The following is a 19274-nucleotide window of genomic DNA, read 5'->3' as shown; positions in this document are numbered from 1 at the left end:
TTATCCCAGAATCATGTCTAGTTCTCAGCCCCTCAGGGGGTCTCAGCCTGAAACATCTGGCAAATGGGGCATCAGGAGGAAACTTTCCCTGGGCGCAGGTTATTCCATAACTGCCCACCACAGGATTTTTGCACCTTCCCTTTAAACAGTTGGTGCAGGCCCCTGGAGACAGAATAGTGGGCTAGATGAATCATGGGTCTGATCCAGTATTATAGTTCCTATGACTGGGATAGACAGAGATACCATCACCTGGCTCAAATGGCAGCTTCTTGGGATAACTTTGTGATCTTTTGGTCCCAGCTGGGAGTTTCTCTTTTTGCCTAGCCCACTGGTATTCAACCTTTTTTGTGGACCCCTAAAAATTCTTGAATGGAGGTGCAAACCCCTTTAGAAATCCTAGACATAGTCTGTGGACCCCCAAGGATCTGCAGACCACAGGTTGAAAACCGCTGGCCCTCGCCGACATCCTCCTTTAACTTCCCATATGCCCTCGGCATGTCTACTCTCTTGCTTTCTCCCTTCGCTGTTAGAGCAGCACTGCACTTCAGGTTACAGCCAATTTGCTTTATTTCATCTGTCAGTTCTTTCGCCAGAAAAGCTTCCGCAGCAAAGTGATGCATTTCAAAGCTTGAACGAGGCCCCCAGTCGCTGTAGCTAGTATTGTGTGTGTGTGTGTGTGTGTGTGTGTGTGTGTGAGAGAGAGATTTACACCCACATAACTCTGTTTTGGTGGATGTGATGCTGTTGTAAAACCAGTGTGAGGGAGATAAGCATTGGGCCCTTTCTTATTGACACACTGAAAAACAATGCTCTCTCCCCAGCTAAGATTTAATAGCTAAGCCCTGCATGAGCTCTGTTATTAACAAGACTCAGAAAACCCTACTGCAGAAATTTTACTAACACACTGTGAAGTATTTAGATTAATGCTGCTAAACTCCAATCTATTTTTACCTTCTAGAAACATACAAACACTAAGTACACGAAGATATCTCCCCTGCATAAGATGGATTTGAATAGGCAGATGGTTTTACACTGCGCCTTGATGGACAGCAAATTTGGGCCCAGGAGATAAGATCAAGAATCAAGTGCCGTCTGTTGAAAAATATTTCTCCCATCACTCCCACCTGGGCCCACTTGCTTCCAGAAATATCCAGATTGTGAGAGCTGATTTGCTGGTGTTAGCGCAGCGTAGAGACTTTGTTAAATGAACGAACAAAGTCCATTGTGTGTGTGTGTGGGTTTGTGTGTGTGTGAGAATGTCATAAATCTCAACAAATCATAATGGTTCTGGTCATTAATACAAATCTTGGACTTGCCCCTGCCCATGGATCCAAGTACACAACATGCTACTTGTACTAGGGTAACACCTTGGGCTCTCAATCAAGGAGGAGAATCCTACGGTGCTAGGCACTGCACAGACAGGTAACAAAGCTCGGCTTTGGAGAGCTCACAATGTACATGTGAGAGGGGATGAAACAGACAGAGAGGGTGAGGGTGGGTAAGTTGACGGTAAAACAAACAGAGCTTAGCGGAAAGGCGCGTAGCTCACCCTATGCCTACGCAAGGCTTGATGACAATACAAGACCTTAGCAGGTCTGTGCCTGGGTGTAGGTTTCAGTTTGCCTGGATCCAGCTGCAAGATTGGGGCCTTATTTATTGATATCATTATGTAGCTGGTTCATGCGCTATTGAAAACCAGCTTTGCAAACTGGCCAGTAAAATTTGCCAGGATAGTCGGACCGATTTCTGTTGCTGACCTTTCGCCTTGTTTCCTAGCCGCCATTTTGGATGACCCGATGGAGTGCAGCAGAGGGGAGAGGCTGTCTATTACTCTAGCGAAGAATTGTATTAACCGTGCACCAGAGCGAGCGGGGAAAGCCAAAGTGGAGGTGGACATTTTTGAGCTGCTGAGAGACAGCGAATATGAGACAGCTGAAACCAGTACGTACATCGCAATGTCACCATTCCTTTCTTGTCTGTGTGTCTCTAAGTGCCTCTCTTATGAGTAGAGGCTGAGAGAACTGGGGTTGTTCAGTCTGCAGAAGAGAAGAGCGAGGGGGGATTTGATAGCAGCCTTCAACTACCAAAGAGGATGGAGCTCGGCTGTTCTCAGTGGTGGCAGATGACAGAACAAGGAGCAATGGTCTCAAGTTGCAGTGGGGGAGGTCCAGGTGGGATATTAGGAAACACTGTTTCACTAGGATGTTGGTGAAGTGCTGGAATGCGTTACCTAGGGAGGTGGTGAAACCTCCATCCTTAGAGGTTTTTAAGGCCCAGCTTGACAAAGCCCTGGCTGGGATGGTTTAGTTGGGGATTGGTCCTGAGCAGGGGGTTGGACTAGATGACCTCCTGAGGTCTCTTCCAACCCTGATATTCTATGATTCTCTACAACGGCATCGTAGGTGTCCAGTGGGCGGGTTCTGCAGAAGTTTCATACTGATTGTGATGCCCACATTGGCGAATAGTCTCATTATAATCCAGTGTGGCCGCTCACTGTAGTAAACACTACTCTGTCACGAGCCCTGGGAAGATCAAAACCCCTTGTTCAGACACTGAATGGCTCTCTAGCTTTGATAGTGTCTTAAAGGCACAGGTTTGTCACAGCTCCCCAAGTGAAGTAGGGCATAGGAGCAGGGTAGTCTTCCTTTTTAAAAGTTGGTGTGCCCTCTAGTGGTGTTCACAAGCTATTTAAAGGGGTATTACCCTTTCCTCAGACACCTCAACATCATGCTGCTAAAGTGTAATGGCCTGCCACATTGCTCTGCATATGAGGGTATGTCTACACATACTGCACTGCAGCGGTGCCACTGCAGCGTGTCTGGTAAAGGGGCTCTATGCCGGTGGGCGAGAGCTCTCCTGTCCGCATAATAAAACCACCTCCGCGAAGAGAAGAAGCTGTGCTGGGACATAGTGCTGTGCACAAGAGCGCTTATGTCGATGTGACTTACATTGCTCAGAGGGGCAGTTTATTCACACCCCTGAGCTACATGCATGAGGCCAGCATAGGCTGTAGTGTAGATGTGGCCTGAAATTCGCCTGAGTACAAAATTTCCACTGCAGAGCTGTCTAACAGGGCAGGTCTACACTAGAAAATTAGATCAACCCAGCCACATCACTCTAGAGGGTGAAAAATCCACACACGTGAAGGATATAGTTAAGCCCACCGAACTCCCCACTGTAGGCAGTTCTAGGTGGATGGACCTAGCGACAGCTTCTCAGGGAGGTGGATTAACAGGGGATTGGTCCTGCTTTGAGCAGGGGGTGGGACTAGATGACCTCCTGAGGTCCCTTCCAACCTTGAGATTCTCTGATTCTAGAGATGGGTTGCTGTAATAAGAGTCTACACTGAAGCTGTGCCGCTGTAGCGTTTGAAGTGTAGACATAATCTACTTAGGGCATGTCTAGGCTTGGAAAAGAAATAGGGTTACAATGTGTTAGCTAAAAATTTCTCAATTGACACATTCTTAAACTCAGCTTAATGCTTGCTGTCACGCAGAGACAAACATGGTAGCTGGTCCAGTATCTTAAGACACCAATTTATTTGTTTACACTAGGTGCTAAGTAATTTTTTTTAAACTGTGGTATGTTGTGTGTTAAAACTCTTGAGCTGTTTTCCTAGAGGAAATTTACACCCTATATTGCTGTCAGCTTCCCTAATATAGATTAATCTCTAGTCTAGATGTGCCCTGAAGGTTTGTGGCTTTAGATACCAGCTTTTCACAACCCCATCCAAGACTTAAAAGCTGGCCTTATTTTTATTTTTTTTAACACTGAAGAGTGTTAAGTCAGATGTCACCTAAGTCCTTTGGTTATTTGTGGTCCTCCCAGCCCTGCCAAAATCCCTCAAACCTATAGTGACTGCCCCTTACAGAAACATCCTCTGGAATTCAATAGTGTATGATTACCTTCCAATAGAATTATTTTTTTTAAGTTTAACCCATAACCGCTGCAGTGCAGTATGTGTAGACATACCCTCATATGCGGAGCAATGTGGCAGGCCATTACACTTTAGCAGCATGATGATGATTGAATCATTGAAATGCATGGCTGGAAGAGACATCAAGAAGTCATCTAGTGCAGACCATAACAATGAAGCAGAATTAAATATACCTAAATCATCCCTGACAGGTATTTTGTCTAATCTGTTCTTAAAAACCTCCAATGGCCGGGGTTCCACAACCTCCCTAGGTAACCCATTCCAGTGCTTACTTATCCTTAGAGATAGACAGATTTTCCTAATATCTAACCTAAATCTCCTTTGCTGCAAAATAAGACAATTACTTTATGTCCAACTCTCAGTGGACATGGAGAACAATTGATCATCGTCCTTGTTATAAAACAACTTTCCCTCCCATGCCCTCCTCTCAGTCTTCTCTTTTCGAGCATAGTATAGCAAGGCTGTAATTCTCCTCTACCAGTTGGTTTTAAAAGCCCATAGAAAGTATGTGAAATTACATAGAGAGACAAGATTGGTGAGGTAATATCTTTTAATTAGACCAACTTCTATTGGTGAGAAAGACAAGTTATCGAGCTATGCTGAGCTCTTTGTCAGCTCAAAAGTTTGTTTCTTTCAGCAGCAGAAGTTGATCCAATAAAAGATATTATCTCACCCACCTTGTCTCTCTAAAAAGAAAAGGAGTACTTGTGGCACCTTAGAGACTAACAAATTTATTAGAGCATAAGCTTTCGTGAGCTACAGCTCACTTCATCGGATGCATTTGGTGGAAAAAACTTGTCTCTCTAGTATCCTGGGACCCACATGATTACAGCAACACTGCAAACATTAAATTATGTAAGTTTTTAGAGCAATTTCTATGCAATCCTATTCAATGACTATAGAACCCTATTGGTTTCCTCTCTGTTTAGTTCTGTAGGGCTTTCCCATTAGGGTGAGACTGTAGGATGTTAAAAGTGAGCATTGGCTGGACATCTTCAGTAACTACTTTTCATAACCTTCGGCCTTGATTCCTGCATGGTACAGAGACCCCTCCATGGCCAGATGATTTAATGGGAGTTCTGGTGCTCATCACTGTACATGTGATGTCAAGAGTCTGCTCCTTGATTCCCCAAACAGGCATCTATGTTGTTCATGGAGTCGTTTCTCTGCATTGGGTGAATACCGTACAGGTCAGGAAATACTTGCATTTCTATTGGTACATATGAGCCCATCACCCATGAGACGGGTAGGCTGAAAACTTCAGGGCATATTTACATTACAACCACTACAGCGGCACAGCTAGGGGGCTGCAGCAGTATTGCTCCAGTGTCATAGACACTTCCTACATCAACAGAAGGGCTTTTTCCGTCTATGCAGATAATCCACCCCCTCAAGGTGGATGGAAGAATTCTTCTGTTGACCTAGTCACATCCACACTGCAGGGTTAGGTCAGCCTAAGTACAGTACTCACTGTGTGAATTTTTTCACAGACCTGGGCGACGTAGCTAGGTTAATCTAATTTTTAAGCATAGACCCGGCCTTGCATACGGCATCTGAGAGACTGTTTGAAGCAGTAATCCTCTGTCTCTGCCTGTTGATCACTTTAGGATCCTGCATATAATCCTTTTTCTAGTCCTCATGTCTGATTAGTGTCATGGTCATTCTGTTTTATTCCCCCCATGGCCAGGCAGAGCTAGTAAGTAGAGCATCGTTCATGGGAAGGTTCCCTAACCTGCTTCATAGTGGGCAGAGAGAAGAGGAGCGCTGAACAAACTGTGTGGGTGTTACCAGGGTCCATTTCCCATTTGCACTCCCTGGCAAGTGTGTCCCACTCCAGAATACAGCCCGTTTCCTTCCAGCAGCCCTTAGTAGGAGAGGAAATGAGAATGGTGCATTGTTTCCCTTGATTCTTTGTTCTGCGCACTCATTGTATCACGTGTTTGAATTGCATGGTAGCATTTTCTATTCCCCTTTTTTTTTGTTTAACACAAACCTCCTCCGTGTATCACTGTTTGTATTATTTAACCTCTGCCAGATAACAGGCAGGGTTTGCAAGGTGGCCAAATTTAACATGGTAAAAATCTTGTAGCCGATTCCCCTCTCCCTTATACCAGTGTACATTTAACAAGAGCTGGTTGGAAGTTTTCTCACTGGAAAATTTTTCTGTTGGAAAATGCCAGTTCGTCAGAAGTGAAATGTTTTGCAGAAACATGTCAAGTTTGACGACATTTCGTTTTGGAAGAAAAAAACAGAATGGAGCATCTAATGAGGTGACAATGTTCCATTTCAACCTTTTCAGAGAAAAACGCTTTGAATTCCTATTTTGCAATGACTTGTCTTTTTCATTTTTTTAAAATTCTGAAACATATAGTGTAATATAAAAGTGAAATCAGAACAATATGTTTCAGTTTTATTTCATTTAACCCAAAATTATTATTGTTCAGAATTTTGTTTCTCGGGAAATGTCAATTTTTTTGTTTGTTTTTGTTCTGTTTCAGAATTTAATTTATTTTTTAAATTGTGGAATCTCTCACAAAACAGAAAAGCCAGTACCTGCACAGCTCTGTGATTAATGTCAATAAAGTTATTCATGATTTGCATGAACGTTAGAGGAGAACCAGGCCCTTTAGAGTTAAGGATTGCCTGGCTTTTTGAATATCTGACTTCTCAACTTTAACATGATGCTAATGCTGTCATTGCATTTAATATTAATAAAAGTAGCTTAGATGTTTTAACCTATCACAGCAAAAATTTTAATATTCTTTAATATTGTTCTCAGATTTCACGCTTTTTGAATTGCCCCTAAACATCACAGTTAATATATGTAGCTGACTGCTTCTAGGAATGTTGCTATTGCAGCTGAAAAATGACATTTTGTATCACAGATGATTAATAGTTTGAAAGGAGAAAGGCTTTTGTGGGTTTCTTTTCATTTTATTTTAAAACTATTTTTCTTTTCTTTTTTAGGTTGAGTGAGGTATTTTAATGCATATGGCTACAAATATGCCATTCCTAGAACAGATAGAAAAAGAACAGGTCTTAATCAAATTCATGCATGGTTTGCCACCGCTGCTTTATATCTAAAGGGAAGCAAATGTATCAACTTGTTCTTGTAAGGAAAGCATCTGTAAATTACTATGGTTTGAAGTAAGCCTGCAGTAAAAGGGTTATGGATGGGGCAGTTTGTCATTACAGGTAAAGCCTGCTTTTCTCAGTGTGTTTGATGGTTCAAATCTCTTTACAAAGATCCAAAATGGGCTGTTTAATCACATCTTTATCTAAACCATCTTCTCTTGAGGTCCAGGAAAGGACTGTTTTTCTACTTATCAATCTGTCTCCTTTGATCTAATGTATCTTCTAAGAATCTTCCTTCTGCTCATCCAAACACCTAGAGGCAGTTCAGTCGCTAACATGACCAACTGGGGGATTTTTGGCTTTAATGTACACACAAAAATAATATTTCTACATGCTTAGCTGATGCTTCCATAGTAGTAGCCATGCCATGTTGTGCTGTTAACCCATCAGATTTCACAAGCTAAACAGGCTGGGCCAGGTCAGTAATAAGATGTGGGAATATGCAGGATGCTGCATGAAATAGTGTTGGCAATTTCAGTAAGCGGTGGTCTCACTTGGAGTTAGCAACCTAGTATTCCACTGGGGTCATTGCATTGCTGGAAGTGTTGTCTTTCAGAAGAGAAACAAGGCTTAGCCATTTGTGGTTAATAAAGATCCCACAATGCTTTTCGCAAGAGCTCGGATGTTAGACCCCGCCAAATTCCAGCTAGGGTAATTGCATTTGTAACCCCCTTGTGTAGTTTCATTTGGATTCAATATTCTTCTTTACTTGGGGGAGTACTTGTGGCACCTTATAGATTAACAAATTTATTTGGGCATAAGCTTTCGTGGGCTAAAACCCACTGAATCTGTCCCATATTGTTCTGAAGGGTTGCTATGTGTTGCCTACTAGCTGCCACAGTCTTCACCTGAGGTAGATGCACTTACTGGTGTGTGAAGTGCTTTCAATAGTGACAGAGTTTATGTATGAATATACAAATTGCTTGGAGATCCTTAGAGATGAAAGCCACCATCTTTATTAAATAGCTATATGTATCTAATCTGAACTCTGTTTTGTTTTTTATTTACAGAAATCGTTACTTGCTCAGAGATTCATTTAAAATGTATCTTGCAGTTTGTCTGAACATGCACACCCATGCTCGTTTCCTAACTTTCGTATAAAGGCCTTGATTCAGGAAAGCACATAAACACCTATGTCACAGAGGGGGATAGGTCTGTATCAAATTATATTATGCAGTATGCATTGAATGCATATCTAAACTTGCCTGAGGGCAACTTATGGAAATGCATTCCAGTCAGGTGCCTTATCTGGGAAAAGGGATTGACACCTAGTTGAAGGACTATCACAGGGAACACTGAATGCATCCGATGAAGTGAGCTGTAGCTCACGAAAGCTTATGCTCAAATAAATTTGTTAGTCTCTAAGGTGCCACAAGTACTCCTTTTCTTATCACAGGGAAGCCATCAAGGTGGGAATCTGGGGCCACCAACTTTGAATGACTCTCCACCACTGGCTCACTCCTGTGGAACAACATTTTTTCTACAGTGGGGCCAGCATGACTTGGGGAGGGGGCTGGAGCATCCCAGTGAAGCACACAGAGGAGAGACAGAGGTCTGGCTAAGAACTGGGTGCTGCTCTGTGAGGGAGGGACTCTGCCTAGCCTGAACCTCTTGCAAACCTTGGACTCACAAGAAGAGGTGAGATCAGCTCAGGCGAAGGGGGCCTCTCAGGACTTCAGTTTTGTTTCCAAGATCTTTAACTCTTGAGTGCTTGAAGAGTTAGGTGTGTGTGGTTAAGAAATCCCTCTGCTAAGCTTGTGTTCCTTGCTTTCCTGCCATGTTGTCCCCAAAGGGGCTAACCCTAGAAGCTTGGGGTGGCCAAAACTTAGTTGGAGCTCTGGGGGATATGTGTAAGTGCCTGAGAGGAGGGTCTTGGGAGGTCTCAGACACTGATTTTGTGCCCAGAACTAGAAATAGTGACTAGACTTCTACCTGCACCTAGCTGGCTTAAAAGCAAGTGGGACCCAGTGCCTGGATCTACTCTCAACAGACTGGGGACCATACAGTGGGGTACGGGCCAGGTTGTAACAACCAGCTTAACTTCAAGCATCTATTTAAGTTCATCGCTAAATCAGGGTTGTGGTGTACGAAGTTTTGAAATCTTGAGCCCTGGTGTCTAGCAGAGACATAACCAGTCCCAACCCCTGGATCCACCACTTCTGAAATTTTGAGAAGTTCAGCTACAAAACAACATTGGAATATTGTGGCTCCAGCTGACCTAATCTCTCGGTATCACCAGGATCTCCAAAAGAACATGCCCCACAGAACGTGCTGTCATCCCCAGATACAATGGGGTGAGTTAGAGCGTTACGGAACAAGTTGAAATTTTTGGCATTTCCTAGAGGAGGATGGTTTCATCCGGAGCCTCAACACTGGTTGTGATTGAATCCACGATTGCCCAGCCTGTACCACTGATGATTTCAACATGCATGTGCCCGGGCGTTCACATATGACAGCAGCTTCGACACCACAAAGATGGGTGGTGTGACAAAGTGGGATTTTTTTGTAATATTTGTATGAATCTGAAGTGTCTCTCAGCTTTCCCCCCGTATTTTGCATTGCTACCCAGTGGGGGAAATAGGATTAAGTTTGCTCTCAGGGAAGACTAAGAGATATAGGGGTGTATGGGCCACCTAGCTGTCTGAGCAGGCTGAATGGGTCATTTAAAAAAAAAAAACCTGGCCAAGGTGACCCGTATCAATGGAAAATCTGAGAAGACATTGGAAAGCCCAGTCACCAGGACATTGCCACTGAGCAACCAATGACCCAGCGGGAGGACAATTATCCTGACTCTCATCAAGGAAGCAGAACAGATATCCCAGCTTGAGAGCAAAGGACTGAAAGGTGTGAGGTAGGAGTATGACAGTTGGCTTCTGGAAGAAGCTGGGAGCTCTCTCATCTGGGAACTGACTCAGGAAGAAAGTTAGAGGGAGAGAGAGCCTGAAAATTGAGTTCGCTGGTGAATTGCTGTGGATTGACCAGAATGGACAGTGCTTAAACTTTTATGTCTCTGTGCTAACCTAAGGACATCCAGTGCTGGGTTCCACTTGATTATTAAACCCTACTGTTTTGAGAACCACTGGTTGAGTGTCACTTCAAGTATTGGGGGAGGTGCATTAGTCCCTGGAAAGTGTACAAGTCTCTAAACAGCAGTCCGTTTCAGCTGGACAGGCTGAGCAGTGAGGCTGATCCTGAAGGAAGAGTCTGACTCCTTGGGGATCTGGCACATCGAAGGGTTTCCTCCAAGAGACTGTTCCAAAGTTGGGGTTGGGGAGGGGCATAGTACTGGTAACACAGGTGAAGACTGGCCCAGATCTTGGACTGTCAGCAGACCTATTCCAATTCATACCACCTGAGAATCTGGCCTGGAGAGTCTAGTGTCTAATAAATATTCATCAGTTGAAGTTCCCAGAGTCTTCTATGCCAGCGGCTGTACTAGCATCTGTGGTTCTCTGGGTCCATTTTCATCAGTCCAGTTACACCAGGGATGAATGTGGCATTATGTGGACAATTCTGCATCCTCCAAAGGGCTGGTGTCTGAGCACAGAAGACCGGTGTATGTAGTAGGCTTAGAATCCAGACATGAGCTACCTGCTGCAGTTCATCTCCATGGTTAAAGTACCCTGAGATAGGAAGAGTGTTTGGGTTATAAGAGGTGCTCTCCTTACGTGGTCTAATCCTCTGCCTCAGGCATCTCCACTTTGTTGCAATGTTTTTTCTGTAATTCCTCAGTGTGTTTCACTCTGAGAGTAATAAGCTGCCTGTTCTTCCTCTGACAATCGTTGCAACTCAGTTGCTATGACTACTTAACCTATTCTCCTAGTCCCTTTTTCTTGGCTACTTGCGAGACAAAGGGAAAGTGCTCGCCAAACTTTCTCCTGCATGCATGACAAAAATCCCTCCTAGGACTTTTGACTTATTCAAAGGCACTCAAACAGGAAAGGGAGCCCATACCTTCTTCCTAGATGCTGGCAGGTGCCTGATACTCTGCAGAATAGTTGAAGGCGCTCAGCTGTCACCAAGGACTGATGAATGTTTCTAAAGCAGAATGCACAGTTTGCAAATTGCTAATATTCTTATTCAAAAAAGGCTATTCAAGAGGTATAAGTGTCTGCAAATTTCTAAGCACAGAGAAGCAAGTGCCAGATCCATATGAAGTTGCTGGAGAAAAACATCCACCAAACATCCACTAGACTGAACAGAGTGAACAAAACCAAGAGGAGATGTTTGCATGGCATTTAAACTTCCTGTAAGAACTTAGAAGCATCCTGGGAACTGGACAACTTGGTAGTTGAATATTGAGCCTTTCACCTCCAGGTTTTCTGCACAAACCCAGTCCAGGTCATTTGTAACTATCTACAGGATGTTTGGTGTCCCACATGAAATGAATTTGATTGATCTCAGTCACTTCCCCATGGTAAAAAAAAAAAAAAAAAAAAAACCCTCCATTACATCCTGGTATTTTGCAGCAGAATGGCCAGCCATTGAGTTGCTGGCTTAGAGGTGGTTCCTTCCAATCAACATGGAGGCAAATAGAAGGAGACCTGTGTGGGAAGCTTGTACTTTCTTGTGTTATATTGTGGACAGAGGTTTTCAGTGGTATTCATTTGTCATGTTTTACCAGTGCTAGATTGATACTTTTTTTTTTTAAACAAAGAGAAGGATGATGGTGTGATTAAATTTCCCCAGTTCACCTGGAATTATTTTATCCTGGTTTTCTAAGGTGTGGATGTGTGGTTTGGTTTTGTTTGCTTTCTTGCTTTTTTGCCAATTTTAGGATTGAACTTTTTAAGAGCTATCTAATTTTTCATTTTTAGGATGTAAATTTCAGGGAGGCTGGGATGATGTACTGACTGACTTTGCAATGCACAAGGTTTTTTTTCACCCAAGGAACTCAGAGCTCTTTACAAACATGAGTTCAGCAAACCCTATAATCTCCCTGTTAGAGTTAGCATCATCCCTATTTTACAGATGAACAGAGAGATGACATGATTTGCCTGAACTCACAGACATGGATCCTGAAGTCAGATTGGACCACTGTAATCATCTAGTCTGACCTCCTGTAAAACACAGATCATTTGGACTTCTCTGAATTAATTTCCTGTTTGAACTAGAGCACTTTTTTTTTTTTTTGGAAAAATATCCAACCTTGATTTTAAATGGCCAGTGATAGAAAATCCACCATTAACCTTGGTAACTTGTTCCAATGGTAGTTACCCTTACAGGTAAAAATGTGCACCTAATTTCTAGCCTGAATTTGTCCAGCTTTAAGTTCCAGCCATTGGATATTATATCTTTTCTACTAGACTGACAAGTCCTTTATTATCAGATTTTTGTTCCCCATGGGGTACTTATAAACCGTGATCAAGTCACCCCTTACCCGTTTCTTTGTTAAGCTAAATAGATTGAGTCTTTCACAATAAGGCGTGTGGTCCAATCCTTTCATCATTCTTGTGGCTCTTCTCTGAATCTTCTCCAATTTATCAACATTCTTCTTGAACAGTGGATTCCAGAACTGGAGACAGTATTCCAGCAGTGGTCACACCATTGCCAAAGATAGAGGTAAAATAACCTCTCTTCTCCTATTTGAGAGCCTCCTGTTTATACATCCAAGAGTCACATTAGACCATTGGCCACACAGTGGCACACTTGGAGCTCCTGTTCAGCTGGTTATTCACCAGGATCCCCAAATCTTTTTCACAATCACTGCTTCCCAGGATAGAGTCCCTCCATCATATAAGTATGGCTTGCATTCTTTGTTCCTAGATGTATACATTTACATTTGATTATGTTAAAATGTGGATTGTTTGCTTGTGCCCAACTTAACAAATGATTGTGAGGTTAAGAATTGACTCCATCGAGTTCAGACAATTCAAAGTAGTTTTTTTAAGTATCTTCTCCAAAAGGAAACAAACACAAATCTGGGAGGGGCAGTGTTGTTGCATCAACCAATAAGTGCCATATAAGTAAGCCTACAGTCATACCACTTTCAGTTCTTGCAACCCAAGCACGGTCAGGCTAGCTCAGTACATGGATGGAGTCCTCAGCAGAACTTCTAGGAGCCGCAGGAAGGGGACTGGCAATTTACTGGGGAGCAGACTGAATTTTTGTGCTGTTAGGGGCACTATGGTTTGGAGAAGCAAAGAATTAAATGACTCCTAGAACTGACATCCTAGCCACTTGCCCTCTTTCAGAAAAGTAGGGAGCCAAATTCCAATACAGGCATTGTCCCACATCCTATTAATCCTTACAGCAGGTTCAATGAAATGTTCTTCACTTCCTGACTTCAGTCTACAAAGATTTTTGCCCCAGATCCCTAAATGGCCCCCTCAAGGATTGAACTCACAACCCTGGGTTTAGTAGGCCAATGCTCAAGCCACTGAGCTATCCCTGGTCCCTACATAGAGTTATTCTGCACTGTCAAACTACTGCTGCTGTCAGTGCAGTGATGTCTAGTTTTGATTCGTGACCAAGTCATCGGCAGGACTTAGCATAGAATCCAGGAGTCCTGGCTCCCAACTTTCTACTCTAACCACTAAATTATCTACTTTGTAGATTTTAAGACCAGAAAGGACCACTATGATCATCTAGTCTGATCTCCTGCATAACATTCACCTACTGATTCCTGCATTGAGTCCAATAGCTTGTCGAATGAAAACGTATCTTCTTTTGGAAGACATCCAATCTGGATTTAAAGACTTTAAGTAAGGGAGAATCCACTGTATCCCTTGGCAAGGCAGCACCAATGTTTAATTACCCTCACTGTTTAAAAGAAAACAACGTTGTGCCACGTTGAATATTTCTAGCTTCAACTTCCAGCCACTGAATTTTGACTAAATCTCACAACTGTTATGAAAGAATCATACCTCAAGACAGACAAGCCACTTGATATCTAAGAGACCACAACTTAGATGCATGACCTGTTTTTTTAAATCGGGAAGTTCACAAATGTTTGGTTCTGAAAACGTTGACAAGATGGTCCTGTAGGGAAGGCAAATGACTCTGGTGAACCAGTGGTATCCTCTTTCCTTGGAAGAAACTCACATTCATGCTAGTGCAGCAAATACAGCTTTGTATTTGCTCACAGGGCTGCTTTGGTCTGGTTGGGGAAGAGGTGGGAGAGTGGTGGGTATTCAATCAACCACAGTTTTTCAGTTACCCTGGGCCTATGATGTCTTTCAGAACAACTCCTCACCCACATTAAATTCAGAATATCCTTCCAGGTGTCTTTGGGGCTCAGAAATGACGAAGCTGCTGGTTTCAATCTATGGAGGCTTCACTTATACAAATTACTCCAGAGGAACAGCCCTAGATGTGTTGGTAGGGATTGAATTCCACCACCGAGTTGACACCAATTGGACAGTCTTTGGAGCCCTATCCAGCTCAGTCATGCTACGACTAAAAGCACAAAAGGTTCCTGTTAAACCCAGGCGGAGGCTGAGGGGGAGACAATTCAGCTTCCTGAGTTTTTCAGGGTCCTATTAATATTGTAGCAAACTGGTGGCATGGCTCCAGAGTGCTCACTGCCACTGAGCAGAACACATGGTAAAAACAAACCAAGTACAATAATTCATATTTATTGTTCAGCTCTTCATAGGATGAGCTAGCAGATTTGTGTCGGTTTGGCTTGTGTCAATGTTGCTTTAACCAGGGTAATGTCCTTCTTTTAGTATCTTCCATAAACTTCAATGAAAGATGTCCTGCAGCAATGCAGGTGGATCCAAAAAGCGTCAGGTCTGAAAAGAGAAATGTCCTGGTTATGAGGCAAAGGGAAGAGGCTCTGCCTGGGGTTGAAGGAGAGCATGGTGGGATAACAGGAAAGCGGGGTTATTGAGGGGGATTCCATGGGATTGGTGTGGGGGGTTTGTTGTGAGGTTTGGGTTTGCTGTGAGCTTTGGACTGAAGACGCATGGTGGTGATAAATTTGTTAGTCTCTAAGGTGCCACAAGTTCTCCTTTTCTTTTTGCGAATACAGACTAACACGGCTGCTACTCTGAAACCTGTCATAGTGGTGATATGGGCTTTGGGTGGTGGGGATTTCACAAGGTTTGGGATGCTGCACGGTCTGGCGTATAGGGCAGTGGGACTGTGGCATTCCAGGGAACAGGAGATGGGTTGTGGGTCAGGAACTTGACCCCTTAGGAAATACGAGGAACAGGGTGGCGATGACTCCATGAAGTCCTGGGTACAAAGGCAATGGGTTCTGTGTAGGGTGGGGGCATGGATGAATTTGTACTCTCAGCCCCTGGGGATGGGAAAGAAGATACAGTAGGATTTGATACTTACTAAGAATCTGGAATAACTCCCGATTGATTAACACATTTCCTCTCCTGCTCTCTAATTCTCCATGGTGACCCCAGTGTGCCAGATTCTTCCGAAAGGGGTGGTAGCTGTCCTGGGACCTTCGTCGAGTCCGGCCTCAAGCTCTATTATCAGCAATATCTGCGGAGAGAAAGAGGTGAGTGAAATCCCACCGGTGGGAATATCTCGAGGCTGTCTGAGAGACTGACGGAGCTGCCTTGCAGGGCTCCCGTAGCCTGATGGTGGCATTGCATGTCCACAGGGCATTGGGCTGCTAGGTTGTACTGGAAGGGCATCAAATTCAGTCTGTCTGGGACAGGGAGGAAGCCCACTGTTGGGGGTCGAAGGAGTGCAGAATAGTTCCCCCGGTCTCTTTTCCCTACTCTAGCACAATCTCATGTCCACTGCAAATTCTCTTCCGAACGCACATGACTCAGGGCAGTGCAGGCTTTGCTGGAGACCCTCAAGCAGAGTTCTACCCCCCACCCTCTCTCTCTCTCCGTCTCTCTGTCAGGCTCTAGAGGGACTGTGGGTCCTTTGCTGTTTCTGCTGAATGTTACCTGAATGCCCTATGACGCAGCATCTCCCCTCTGATTTATTAACTGCACATGAGATGATTATTCGCCTTCCTAGTTCCGATCCCATTCGACTTTCTGGCTTTGAGCCACGAGTGCCTCCTCTGCAGAACCAGCAGGGAAGGTGTCCTGCTGCCGAGTCACTTTCTCCTTCATAGGGTCCCCGCTGGCATCTTCTGCTTTTCTGTCATTCTCTTCCCCCACAGATGTCAGCCAAGGACTACTGCCGTTCCTCCACCCATTTCTGCTTCCAGCTCCTCCTCACTGTTGCTCTCCTTCTTCTTCCTCTCCAGGGTCTGGCTGCTGCTTTTCTTCCGCCAGTCCTAGGAAGGCCTCTTGCTGCTTTCCTGTCCGTTGCCCCACCATGCGCACACAGACCCCAACATGGGTCTAACTACTGCTATGTCAGTTTCTTTCTGCCCAGCAGGGCACTTACAGAGCCTTGCATCACCCTAGTATCTGAGCACCTCACAAGCACTAGCAGGCTTGATCCTCGCAACACCACTGCGAGGCAGGGCAGTGCTATTATCCGCATTTTACACCTGGGGAATTGAGACACAGGACAGGTGAAGCGACTTGCCCCAGGTGGCCCTGTGATGTCTCTGGCAGAGCTGAGACTTGAATCCAGGTCTCCTGAGTTCCAGTCCAGTCCAGTGCCTTGTCCACTAGGCCATCCTTCCTCTAACCATCTGTGGGCTGCAGCAAGGTGTACCTGAACTTGTAATTTAGTGCATGGGTCCCATCTTTCCTATTCCCTTCTCTTAACTCCTTGTTCTTCCTCCCCTCTCTCTCACCACATCTCCTTCTGCTTCTCTGCTAGTCTCACCCCATCTCCCACTTTCTCCTGCACTACCCATTCCTCTGACTTCTCTAGGATCCAGCAAGAACTGCCTCATCAGTTACAGTCGCAAAAGCCAGCACCTGCTTGGCCAACATAACTCAGTGCAGAAGCTCCTGACAGTCATTAGTTTGTACATGATCCTCCTGGAAGATTATATTCCCTTTCTGTTTGGTGATGTTTCTTCACTACAGACCTTTTTAATCTACATCCAGATTATGTCTCTGATTTAATATTTTATAAACCCTCAACTGCTGGCGTACACTGATCCGTCTATGCTCTGGGGAAAAGAAATTGAGCTCTCTTCTTATAGTTCATCCCTTCATAGCCTGATAACATCTCTCAGCCATTTACTGGACTCTGTCTCGGGTGCCTCCACGGTGTAGGAACGTCTGAAATGCAACATGGTAAATAGCTTGTGTTTGTAAATAACTTGCATTGCTTTATTTCCTAGAATCAGAGGCATTAGAGCTGGAAGGGATCTGCTAGACCCAACTCCCTCAGCTACTGCAGCTACTGTCCTTTCTTTTCTAGTTGCTTGATCCATTGCAGGGTTAACTGCCTCTAGCATCCACCACTTCCCAGGCAAAGACCAATCTGCCATAACAGAGCATCAGGTTTTTCCTGATATTCATCTTAACTCTGTGCCTCTTTGATCTCAGCTAGTTATTTCTAGCTAAACTCCCCATGTTCCACCCTAAGCAATTCTCTTCCTCTTTTTAGAGGTGGTCCTGAATCAAAGCTGGGGTGCTAGGAAGTTCAGATCCAGTCTTATCTGTCTGATTATTGAACCTAATCCTCTCTGCTGTCATTTACACTGGTAAGAATCAGGAATGACTTGTCGTTATTTGTTTTACAGTAGCACCTAGTGGCCTCAGCCAAGATCAGGGCCCCATTGTGCCAGGTGTTAAGTACATTAGTAAGACAACCTCTGTCCTGAAAAGCTTACAGTCTAACCAGACAAGGCAGACAAAGGAAGTGCTCTTGTACCAATGGGGAAAGGATGCACGCAGAGGGGAAGTGACTTGCCTGAGGGGGACACAAGGCATCTGTGGCGGAGCAGGTAGATCTCCTGAGTCACAGTCCAATGCCTTAACCTAAAGACCATTGTGGTGAAGTCACTGGCGGTACACTGGCGTAAAGCCACTGGGAAGGAGACAAAAATTAGACCTCCTGTCTCTGTTTTGGGCTGACCCAAAGCTGTGGATTGGAGCAACCCTCAGCTTTGTGACTTGGGCCCACCTCTTTGGGGATCGCACCCTGCAGACGTTTGTGGTGGGGTCTAGTGTACACCTCTGCCTGCGCATCTCTCTGTCTCATTAATCGTCTTTGCCATGAGCCTCAGACTCCATCTGGCTTCAGAGAATGATCAACAAGCCCAGATTGTAGATGTCCCGTCTACATTAGTTAAAGGAATCTGCCTGTGGCATACAGTCTGCTTCTCTCCCTGTTCATGGAGCCCAGGCTGAGGGCTGCGGAGTGAGATCAAGGCAGATAGCAGCTTATTACTCTTTAACTTTTCTATTACTAACAAAACAGCTTATGCCTCCAATAAAGCAGCCATCGCAGCCCACTAACAGCCTTCCCCAAGAGGAGACGGATCAGAGGCGTGGGGTGATAGCTTCTGGAAGTGCTGCTAATGGAAGCAAAAAGGACTTGACATTGCTCTAATGAAGCAGAACCAGATGTTCCCCTTTTTGTGTTCTGTTTCTTCCAAATAATCCATGCTGTTAAAAAACAAACAAACAAATCCTTTCTCTGTCCCGCTGACCCTTATCCTTGCTGGTCTCCCATCGCTCACATTCCATCTGCACCATGGGCTCCTTGGCCCCAAGTTGTCCGTATTCCCTGGCATGCAGCGTCTCAGTGCTACTTCCACTCCCATTTATGAATGGCAAATGAAATATTAGCTCCGATCCTTTTGAAATAGCCTGTTACTTCTCCGCAGATCAAACAGCGCAAAACTTTAGGCTGCTGCAGCTGTTTCTCCTTTTCATGAGATTCACCAGCATGGGGTCATCATGTTCTTCTTTCAGTCATTCCTAAAGGTTTCAGCGAGGCTCTTACTGCTAGACTTTCTTTAAGGGTCTCAGCTGGGGACTCCCTGGTCCATTTCTCCCATTCACTCCAAGTCAGACGCTTCTTGCTGCTGTGATTTTCTCCTTCTCAGGATCCACAAGAGCAAAAACCTATTTAGGATTCCATCCACAGGCACTGACTTTTATTTTTAACTAGGGGTGCTTCACCCCCGCTCCGCCCCAAGATCCCACCCCCACTCCGTCCCTTCTCCTGAGGCCCTGCCCTCGCTCCACCTCTTCCTACTCATGCTCAAACCCGTCTCCCAAAGCACTGGCCGCTCCCTGCTCTCCACCCTCTCGCAAGTGACTCCTGCAGCCACCAAACAGTTGATCAGGAGTGCCGCCGATCAGCTGTAGCTGGTGGGTGCTGAGCACCCACTTTTTTCCCCCATGGGGGCTCCAGCCCCAGA

At 44.7% G+C, this 19274-nt stretch overlaps 1 protein-coding gene across 5 annotated transcripts in view; it reads left to right on the top strand.

Moving 5' to 3' along the window:
* GRIK4 (glutamate ionotropic receptor kainate type subunit 4) overlaps positions 1-19274 on the top strand; it is a 294856-nt gene that overhangs the window by 178267 nt on the left and 97315 nt on the right. For all 5 annotated transcript variants that reach the window (XR_006276691.1, XM_038380428.2, XM_043501059.1 and 2 more), the window contains exons 3-4: positions 1777-1941; positions 15433-15530. Coding sequence is in view for 4 of the 5 variants with exons in the window: in XM_038380428.2 (XP_038236356.1) it covers positions 1777-1941; positions 15433-15530 (263 nt within the window). In the remaining variant the exon portion in view is untranslated. The remainder of the gene's footprint in view (positions 1-1776; positions 1942-15432; positions 15531-19274) is intronic.

The sequence above is a fragment of the Dermochelys coriacea genome, chromosome 22, assembly GCF_009764565.3.
Source record: "Dermochelys coriacea isolate rDerCor1 chromosome 22, rDerCor1.pri.v4, whole genome shotgun sequence".
NCBI classification, from domain to species: domain Eukaryota; kingdom Metazoa; phylum Chordata; order Testudines; family Dermochelyidae; genus Dermochelys; species Dermochelys coriacea.
This window is presented reverse-complemented; position numbering and strand designations above follow the sequence as displayed.